This window comes from Nanorana parkeri, unplaced genomic scaffold, assembly GCF_000935625.1.
Source record: "Nanorana parkeri isolate BGI_ZX_2015 unplaced genomic scaffold, ASM93562v1 scaffold14, whole genome shotgun sequence".
In the NCBI taxonomy this organism is placed as follows: domain Eukaryota; kingdom Metazoa; phylum Chordata; class Amphibia; order Anura; family Dicroglossidae; genus Nanorana; species Nanorana parkeri.
Window position 1 is genome coordinate 915444 of NW_017306282.1, and position 10875 is coordinate 926318.

General features: G+C 44.3%; 1 protein-coding gene across 1 annotated transcript in view; it reads left to right on the top strand.

The window, feature by feature from the left end:
• Positions 1–10875, top strand: part of POLR3B (RNA polymerase III subunit B) — an 83767-nt gene that overhangs the window by 10195 nt on the left and 62697 nt on the right. Inside the window, exons 7-9 of the mRNA XM_018557770.1 lie at positions 1603–1694; positions 3595–3712; positions 4845–4953. Coding sequence (XP_018413272.1) covers positions 1603–1694; positions 3595–3712; positions 4845–4953 — 319 coding nt within the window. The remainder of the gene's footprint in view (positions 1–1602; positions 1695–3594; positions 3713–4844; positions 4954–10875) is intronic.

Below are 10875 nucleotides of genomic sequence, written 5' to 3' on the forward strand. Positions count from 1 at the left end.
AGGGTGGGGTGGGTAGTGAGTCCATCGGTTTGGTGTATTGTTGGTTGCATTGCGGAGTCGGTTTAATGGTTCCGCTGCCTATCTCCGTTATGGGGGCATCCACCCTGTCCCACAATAATCCTCCTATAGATGTCTAAGGGTTTGCACATCCAAGTCAGGATGTTGGTCTAACACCCAAGGCTCCCAAATCTTCAAAAATTTAGCGTGTGTATCTGTTAGGACACTGGATAATCTCTAATTTGTCATGATGTTGTCTAACCTAAGGGTAAATTCACGATATGGGATAGTTTTTTAATACCCGCTGCCTTGCTTCGTGGCCAATCAGAGGTAGTACCACAATAAAAGGAATACAAGCTAGAGATGGTGCAAAAGGCACCACTGACTGTGTCCCCCGAAACGACTATGGAAATTGCAATTTATTTTGTAAAAATACCTAAAATTCCTCCACCGTTTAGGCAAACTTGTCAAAATATGCTGCAAAGGAAATCCTGTTTCTAACATGATGAACAATCCCACTTAGTGAAATATTTGGCCAAATAATGTTCTATAGGCTAAATAGCCAAAAGACAGTATTCCATTACAAACATGCGACCTGAAAAGAAAATGTTAAAGGAGAACTATGAGGTGAGTTCTAGCTGACCTGTGACAATGAGATTGTCACAGGTCGTCTCAGTAGATCGGGAAGTGAGTAAACATATACCGGCATTCGCTCACTTCTCGATCCTTTCACGGCTCTCTGCCGTGACAGTGGAGGGGCTGGATTCCCCCCTCCCCGCTCTGATCCTCCAGCGCTGACTGGCGGAACGGACGGGGGAGGGGGTGGGTACAGCTGGCTCTGCCTCTAGATAGGCAGAGCCAGCTGTCACTCACGCAGCTGGGCGGATCCAGACATAATTGTAGGGATCCGCTGCGGCGTCTCGGTATACCGCGAGCTGTAGCTCGTGGTAAACTGAGCTTAGGGTGACGGGAGGACGCTAGTTTGTGTTCTCCCGTTACCCTAAGGAGAACTATGGGGAAAAGCCCTAACCCCATATTTCTCCTTTTTAAATAAAATGTTTATGTCTAGTCACTCAGAACCATTGTTCAGAATGATTTGTAGAACGAATGGCTCTGCCGTTTGGTTATAAATGGACCCTATATTGTCATATTGCAGGTGTCCAATAGATACAGCAGAGTATATTATACATCACCACATCAGTATAAACAAATTGAGAAAGCTATTCATATGTCAGCAATCTCAATCCACTGTTGTTGGTGAGGTCTGTTGTACAAGTGATTGTTTCTCAATAAACACATAAAGCAACGAAGTATTCTAAGAGATTATGAGGTCAATATATTGTGTTGGGTCACCACTGTTTTCTGAAATATCAATGTTATATGTTATAACCTGAATTTTAGGACCACAATAAACCTGTACCCCATTGTGCCCCCTTGTATGACCATAATGCACACCAATATACAGTACTAATCTGTAGTGTGAGCAGCTCTGGAAGCTTGCTGAGTTTTCTACATTTGTGATTTGCTATACACGTTTAGCTTTATTTTATGTTCATTCTGGTTAAATTACTTTTCCTGCAATTTCCATCTGTTTCTCCGCTGCAGGATGCCGATTATGCTTCGCAGTTCCAACTGTGTCCTGACAGGGAAGACTCCAGCTGAGTTTGCCAAGTTAAACGAATGCCCGTTGGATCCAGGTCAGAGAATCCAATTACTGTTCAGTAGGGAAATGTGCATCTAGATGCATTAGCGAATGCTGCTGTTGGAAGAAAGCATATTCTAGCAGCTCGTTGTATAGACTTGCAGTGTATATTTATGTCACTGGCTTAAAGAGGAACTTTACCCATATCTTCAAAATAACAACAAAGACGCCTTTAGAAATGTTCAGTAATGACAATTTACAAACCGATGCTTCTAGATAATTGCAGGCTTTGTATTCTTTGCATACCTTATTTCTCTTTTCCTCCCGTCTTCTCACAGTGGCCATTTTTACTAAGGGCAGATGAATCCCATCTCCCTTTACTTGCTGGAACTCTGGCACATGTGAATAGACATGTGACTAGAACATGTGACCATGCACATCATCTCAGGGGAGGAAAATGCCTTTCCCTGAGATCTCATGAGATTACAGATGAGATTTCCCAGCAATGCTCTGCTGATGTAATCTTCCCAGGATGCAACTCTTGTGCACAAATAAATAATTTGTGCCTAAGTGAACCATGAAGTAGAAAAAAATTGTAAGTAAAATAAAAATGTGTTTAACTAATACATGTGGGATGATTTCTTATCAGCATGTAGAGCTGCATGCTAAGGTGATTTTTTGTGAAAAGGGGTAAAGGTCCGCTTTAATATTAAACTTAAAGGAGAACTATGAGGTGAGTGAAAATCACTCATCCTCATAGTTCTAGCCGACGTGTGACAATTAAACTGTCTCACGTCGGCTCAATAGATCGGGAAGTGAGCGAACACATAGCGTCGCTCGCTCACTTCTCGATCGTGTCCCTGCAGAGAGCCTTGACTGTCACTCATGACTCCCCACAGGGAGGACGCTAGTTTATGTCCTCCCGTGACCCTTAGGAGAATTATGGGGAAAAACACGTACCCCATAGTTCTCCTTTAAAGCTGAACTCTGGAATAAGCAAATATTTTCCAAATACAAGAGGTAGTAATCTAGCATGAAAATTTGCCTCTGTGATGGAGTGTTCTATAATAAAGACCGGTCACTGCTACTCTCACTGGTCTTAAAACTGCTCCCCTGCTGTAGTTTTTTTTCCAGGCAGCCTGTACTGGATGGAGCCTGTTGGGTCCCTCCTACAGCTCTGTTCTTTGTACAAGTTTTGTGCAGCCCAGTGATGATGATGTTGCTGCTCATATATGGTAATATCTGGGCTTGCAAAGGAGGTGTTTGATGCAGACAAAATGTATTTATGTGGCTAGTAAGTAATATATATGAATGAGAGATTTGTGCCTGGAGTTCAGTTTTAAAAGTCAAATCCTAAAGCAGCCTGAATGTTTTTGATGCGTGTATTGAGCAACATGCACCCATTTCTCATCACTAACAAATGTTGCTGCCTGTGTCCACTTTTTGGTTGACTTATTGATGGGTGTTAGACAAGAGAATTAAGGGCAAGTATGTTCACTTCTTTGGGTATCAGAAAGGGCTGCTTTAAGGCTTTTTAAAGTGTAACCTTTTTGGGGGGAAAAACCATCGCCTCTGAATGACCTATGTACATTATAAGGATTTTAACAAACTGTGTTGCAGATTCCTACCTTCTGTTCTGAAGAAATAGCTGTTGATTTCACCATGTTCTTTCCACACCAGTTCCTAAAGGGTCTGCACTTATTATAATCACCTGAGCAAATGTCAGTTATCTGTTGATGAAATCTGAAGTGTCTGCATCCCTTTAGCAGACAAGCCCTAGGAATTTCATTTTTGATGAGATTCTTCCTATGGTTTGTCTGCTAAAGGGATGCAGACACTTCACATTTCATCAACTGATAACTGAGATTTGCTCAGGTGTTAACCCAGAAATGACATCTCCTATAGAGCAATGTAGAGTGGGTCATTGTGAAAATATTTTTCCATTTATTTTGCAGGTGGTTACTTTATTGTTAAAGGCGTGGAAAAAGTCATTCTAATTCAAGAGCAGCTGTCTAAGAACAGAATTATTGTGGAAGCAGACAGGAAAGGAACTGTTGGAGCCTCAGTTACCAGGTATATACAGATCTAGTTTTGATAACTATTCAGAATGCTCATGAGAAAAGTTTCTTGTTTGCTTTTGCACATCACTAGTGTAACCTGTTTGTATATTTTCATGTACCAGTCTCATGAGTTTGTTGTCCATGTCCTCTGGTACATTGTATGGTAACCCAGGATCACCAGGAACCAGAATTAGAATTTTGTCTGATTTGTGAATATTTGTGACCCATGTACTGTGTTGTATCTCTTTCCGTGGTTCTGTACACTTGCGAAACATTGAAAATCAAATAAAAGAATGCCAAGGCATTCGGAACGGGGCACGTTAACGAAGCGGATGAGGTCGAGCAAGGGTCCGTCCGGGTGCTCACGACGGCGTATCTGTATTTGTTCGACTCCGATGCGGCCTGTATTCTCGTCCATCCGGTGAATCAAGAGACCCGCCAAAAGGTTTCTAGAATTGGTCCACGCTCTCGGCGGAGACTGCTGCCCACAGGAGGGAAATCTAATGAGCTCCGGGGGCCCTCGCCCGTTGCGGCCCCTCCCGATGTTGGAGAGGAACGGGCGCTCGAAGAAACCTGAAATTCCTGGCCAGAGTAGAAGCTTTTTAAACCCAGAGGAGGAGCGTTTTTTATTTGACGTAGTTACGCAGTACTTGAGGTTCAATAGAGACGCAGGTCCGTCGAGTTCGACCTCGGTGTGCGTGTGTACGTGCGGGGTCTAGTTTTCAAGAGTACCCGTACCCCTGCGCGTTACGGTCTCCAGGGGAGGTATTTACATATGCTTTGCTGTTCCTTAGATTAAATATTGCCATTATTGGATCATCAAGGGATTGAATTGCAAAGTTTGTGAGCTTCTTTATACATGAGCTATATCCTCTGGTCATAATAAAATCTGTCTTTGGTCCTCCTTTTCAACCAATAATCTTTGAACCTACACAATTTTGAGACAGCATTTATAATGATAAAAGTAAAATTGTTCTTTCAGACACTTTAAAAAGTACAGCTTTTATGTTTTAGATAATACAAAGTAAGATAATGGTAGCTGTGTGCCCTATGGGTACCATGTTTCCAGCTTTTGGCACTCTTCTTTCCTTCATTAAATCCTTGTCAGCATTTGGAGTAATTTCTATCCTGTGTGTCTCATACAGCTCTACCCATGAAAAGAAGAGCAGAACCAATCTGGTAGGGAAGCAGGGTAGATTCTACCTGAAGCACAACACCCTGTCTGAGGATATTCCCATTGCCATTATTTTTAAGGTAAGTTATATGCATTGCAAGTTGCAAAAAGCATTTGTTTGGACTCACCAAGAAATATGTGGGCATGGCTGCTTTTGGGAGGGGGATGTATACAATTATTTTCTCATCATTTAATCTGGATGGAATTGTTAATTCAAATAGTCTAAACCAGTGGTTCTCAACCTGTGTAACCTCAGGACCCACATTTGTCCTTGGTTATTAAGTTGCGACCCAAGTCACACTGCAATAGAATGCATGGCATTGCGATACCACGCGTTCCGTAGCGGGCTCCCACACCAGAACGCACAGCAGGTGCGATTGAGTGGTGCAGTGCTTTAATTGCATGAGACTGTGTGTCTAATGCACTGTACTAGTAGGAACAGGCCCACAAAAACACTGACAGGCACACACATCCACAGACACAATCTCAAACACTCACATTCTCACACACATACACTTGCCAAAAAAAAAAGTATTTTGTTTTTCTTTTTTTTTTTAAGATCCACCCAATCTCCCTAATTTATGAGATTTGGAGTGGATCCTCAGTCCAGTGTGGGGTGCTGTACAGTGATGAAGCTCCATCCATATGTGCTTTGCTTGTACAGCTCCCTGGCACGTCCTGTTGAGGTCACAGGAGCCAGAATGTGGCGTCACTCCCGTCCAGGCACCTCTACAGGACACGCGAGGGAGCTCTAAGCAATGCACATATCGATGGAGCTCCCTCACGGCCATACCCCCAGCCCACCCCACCTGAAGCTGATATTTTGAATGCTGCTTGGCACAAGAGCTGACTGTAGTTGTGCTAGGAAGAGGCTGAGGAGCCTCTCACCTAGAAAAGTAGAAGGCACGCAGAGACCCACTGAACACAGGGTCGCGACCCACTTTTGGGTCACGACCCACCAGTTGAGAACCAAGGGTCTAAACTGTTGTCATTGTTGTCATTCACAACTAATTTCTTCCTTCAGAAATGCTAGTGCAGTATGTAAGTATGAACGGGAAACGAGACGATGGGCTGTTGCTGTGGAGAATCAAAATAATTAACAATGGATCATAAATCGATATTTTTTGGGCCAAGAATGGATGGTCTGTTGTAGAGTTAGATGTCCCGGCATGCTTGTTCTACATCTCCTTTCACAACAGCTAAAGCACTTTGCCTGCTTTTCTGATCTGATGCCACTAGAGGGAGCTGTATTTCTTCACATTTCTCTTTAAATAAGGCTGGGAGGCATGGTATTTGCCATTTACATTCATATGGGCCTTTTTGTAAAGTCTTCCTCTCTCACATTTGATAATCAAAAGTGTTCTTGTTGGAGAAAAGACAGTGTAGTAGTTAATTGTACCTATCTTTCTGCTCTGCCTGGGTGCCCTGAGTGTCCCCATGTGTCTTATGTATACCTAAGCAGACCTTACAGTTATTCCTCCCACCAGCGTGAAACTTAACCTTACCCCTAAAATCAACTCTTAAATGGAGCTATGCTTAGGAGAATTATGAGGTGAGCGCTTTTCACTCAGCCTCATAATCTGAGCCGACCTGTGACAATGAAACTGTCACAGGTCGGCTCAGTAGATCGGGAAGTGAGCGAACACATACCGGCGCTCGCACACTTCTTGATCCTGTCACTGCAGAGAGCCGTGACTGGATTCTCCCCTCCCCTGTCCGATCCTCCAGCACTGACTGGGGGAACGGACGGGGAGGGGGTGGGTACAGCTGGCTCTGCCTCTAGATAGGCAGAGCCAGCTGTCACTCACGCAGCTGGGCGGATCCAGACATAATTGTCGGGATCCGTTTCAGCTTCGGCGCCTCAGTATACCGCGAGCTGCAGCTTGCGGTATACCGAGCTTTGGGTAATGGGAGGACGCTAGTTTCTGTCTTCCCGTTCCCCTTGGAGAATAATGGGGAAAAGCCCTAACCCCATAGTTCTCCTTTAAACATTTTACACAAACCTGTGTATTGTGCAAAGCAACAGGTTCACTTTATTTTAGCCCTCCCTAGCAGCAGAAGCATTTTCTTTCACTTCTCCTTGCTCTGTTCAGCTGTTGGGAGTGAAGGAGAATCTTGTGCAAGCTCTATACTTCCAGTGACTCGCAGCTTACACAGGGTATGAACTCCCTGTGGGACGACACTGATTGGCCCAGGGCTGTCACATGCTCTTCTATATACAGATGTATCAGATGTTTCCTTTGTGTCCCAGCACAGTATGGAGCAGCAAAGGAAAAAAGGAAAGGTCTGTGTTGGAGTGTTTTTTCTTTTTTTAACCGTCTTACCTTTTTTTGCCGTGTTATCTTCAATTCCCATTCTCACCTGCCCAGCAAATCCAGCATTTTCCTGCTGCGCTCCACTGTTTAGGACAGGTCTTGCACTTCCATCTTGGTGCTCCTTGGTCATCGAGATCTGGCCGCTTCTTCTGGAATCAGGCAGTCAGCCCCCCCATGATTCACAGAGCTTCACCCACCAGCCCATCTGTGTTCCTTCTCAAGTCTTCCTCTCTCACATTTGATAATCAAAAGTGTTCTTGTTGGAGAAAAGACAGTGTAGTAGTTAATTGTACCTATCTTTCTGCTCTGCCTGGGTGCCCTGAGTGTCCCCATGTGTCTTATGTATACCTAAGCAGACCTTACAGTTATTCCTCCCACCAGCGTGAAACTTAACCTTACCCCTAAAATCAACTCTTAAATGGAGCTATGCTTAGGAGAATTATGAGGTGAGCGCTTTTCACTCAGCCTCATAATCTGAGCCGACCTGTGACAATGAAACTGTCACAGGTCGGCTCAGTAGATCGGGAAGTGAGCGAACACATACCGGCGCTCGCACACTTCTTGATCCTGTCACTGCAGAGAGCCGTGACTGGATTCTCCCCTCCCCTGTCCGATCCTCCAGCACTGACTGGGGGAACGGACGGGGAGGGGGTGGGTACAGCTGGCTCTGCCTCTAGATAGGCAGAGCCAGCTGTCACTCACGCAGCTGGGCGGATCCAGACATAATTGTCGGGATCCGTTTCAGCTTCGGCGCCTCAGTATACCGCGAGCTGCAGCTTGCGGTATACCGAGCTTTGGGTAATGGGAGGACGCTAGTTTCTGTCTTCCCGTTCCCCTTGGAGAATAATGGGGAAAAGCCCTAACCCCATAGTTCTCCTTTAAACATTTTACACAAACCTGTGTATTGTGCAAAGCAACAGGTTCACTTTATTTTAGCCCTCCCTAGCAGCAGAAGCATTTTCTTTCACTTCTCCTTGCTCTGTTCAGCTGTTGGGAGTGAAGGAGAATCTTGTGCAAGCTCTATACTTCCAGTGACTCGCAGCTTACACAGGGTATGAACTCCCTGTGGGACGACACTGATTGGCCCAGGGCTGTCACATGCTCTTCTATATACAGATGTATCAGATGTTTCCTTTGTGTCCCAGCACAGTATGGAGCAGCAAAGGAAAAAAGGAAAGGTCTGTGTTGGAGTGTTTTTTCTTTTTTTAACCGTCTTACCTTTTTTTGCCGTGTTATCTTCAATTCCCATTCTCACCTGCCCAGCAAATCCAGCATTTTCCTGCTGCGCTCCACTGTTTAGGACAGGTCTTGCACTTCCATCTTGGTGCTCCTTGGTCATCGAGATCTGGCCGCTTCTTCTGGAATCAGGCAGTCAGCCCCCCCATGATTCACAGAGCTTCACCCACCAGCCCATCTGTGTTCCTTCTCCTGCAGCCTCATGTGATCTTTTGCAGGGATATCTCAGAAGGTTGTGGGAGCAGGGCATGTCATACTCACCTAGGTGAGAATGACAATGGGGGCACATTCCGAATTCGAATCTAAACACAGGTTTGCTTTAAGTTCAGCTTTTTGACAGTGATTCATGTGCACAGTTTAATAGGGCAAAGCAGCCAGTGTAATAATGTACCTTTAGCATACAATTCCCCAAATAGAAGCAACAGATCACTTCTGCATATGTGACAGTGCCTGGCCACTCTTTCCACAAGTGTCTGCCAGAACTATGACATCATCAGAGGCGTTTCCCATCCATTTCTAATACTGATTCCTGGATCACATTAAAAGTGTTCCTCATGGGGCGGGATCTATAAAGAGGAAGAGCTGCCTAGAAATAGCTTGCACCTCTACTAATGTGGTAGCAGCTGTACAACTGCACGGCACTGTTGAGAGGATGACTAAGTGGACCTGGGCAAAGGGCCAGATGCAAAATGCCTACTGTAAGTGCTTTACTATTATCTATGGACCTGTTTTGTACGGCTTCAAAGATAAGGTTTTCTGAGTCTGTCTACTTTAAATTTGAATCTCTTATTAAGACTGTCCCTTAATTCTCACCCTGCAATTTAAAACCCAACTCCAACTTCCTTTGAAAGTTTGTTTGGAAAAGCCCAGTCATTGCTAAAATGAAATAAAAATCAAATGCTGCCTCCCACATATTTACCACTCTGTCATCCAGTGCCAATCAACTTCTGGGTTGCACCATTCCATACGCCATATAACCCAATCCTGTGAGGCCATGACATCAAGGATCCACCCCCTAGGGGCACTTTGTTAGGCCTCACTGGACTCGCAGAGCATTGCTGCAGGTGACTGTGCCCACATCATTATGTGGCTCTGCTCTCAGGACCCTTGCAGAGGGTGTAGAGAACCCATGGTACTATGCTATTAATGCATATTAAAGGAAGACAAAAGGATGAGGGGGTGTTCAGGAGAGGGGGAAGAGAGAGAGCTTGAGTTGGGCTTTAACATTTAAACTATTGTCTAATCGCTAACACTAACGAGTCTTGGACCCGACACCCTGAAAAATGTTGTGCCTGCCATCTTTGCTACATTCTATTGGCTGAGGTGATATCTTGCATAAAGGTAAATAGAAAAAATCCTATTTCAGCATCCGAACAGATTTTATTTTCCGTCAAATTGTACCAATCGCGAGATGCTGAGGAAAAGGAATGGCCAGACAAGTCTACTTTTGATTTTTATTTCAGGCACACATGGCGATTAGAGTAAATCAGTGAAAAGTATAGTAACACATGCAGTGAGATGTTCATTCATTGTGGCCAGGTAGGGAAAAAGGTAATTTCTGTTATTAACCACATTTGAAAAAAGCATTTAAATGTTTTTTTACATGTAGGATTTATTTCTCTAAAGTTACTTTGGGGTACTGTGGTCGGTGGGGATGGAATGAGTGCAGAATATTGTAAATCAAGCATACGATGTGCAAGACTTTGTTCTGGCTTTGGAAGTATGTTGGCATGTGTACGATTTGTTGTTTCCATTTAGTAGAAAACCCCCAGCTGTATACTGGGCTGTACTGTGCGTGCTCCCTGCACTTCAGCTCAGATCCTCTAGTAATCTGTTCTAGATTTCTTGTGACTGTCTAATGCTAAAGACCGCAGGCTGCTGGCAATGTTCACACATTTTACTAGTGACAGTTGTTTGCTGGAAAAGGCAATGTACTTTAAAGTGTGTGTGTGTGTGTGTGTTTGTGTTAAATCACCCATTTTGAAATTCTATATTGTGTGCAGTTTTTGCAGCTCGGGCGCCTTTTTGTTGCTTGTTTGTAGCTGAAGTCCGGGCTAACTTCCCAATAAAGCCTTACCCCCTCCTTTCAGCTAATCCCCATTTTACATTGTACAAAAAAAATAAAGCCCCAAATACGAAATTTCAGGCCACGTGATGCGCTGGGTTTCAAATCTACTTTTGCCTCAAGTGCATATTAGGAGGGTCTTTCTGCAGGCTCCCATGTTGCTGTGTGGTGAAGTGGTCACTTCCTATTGGCTGTCAACCAGGCATTAGTGGTGTAATGGCATAATGAAGAGAGGAGATGATGAGAACGCGGACCCTGACTGCAGTGGTGGATTCTCATTCATTACTCCTTCAGGAGGGGCTGCAGTTGATCACGTGATAGTGGACTAGGAATAAGTGAACTGCTTTTGGAGGTATATTTGCCAAAAGAAAAAAGATAACTTGGAG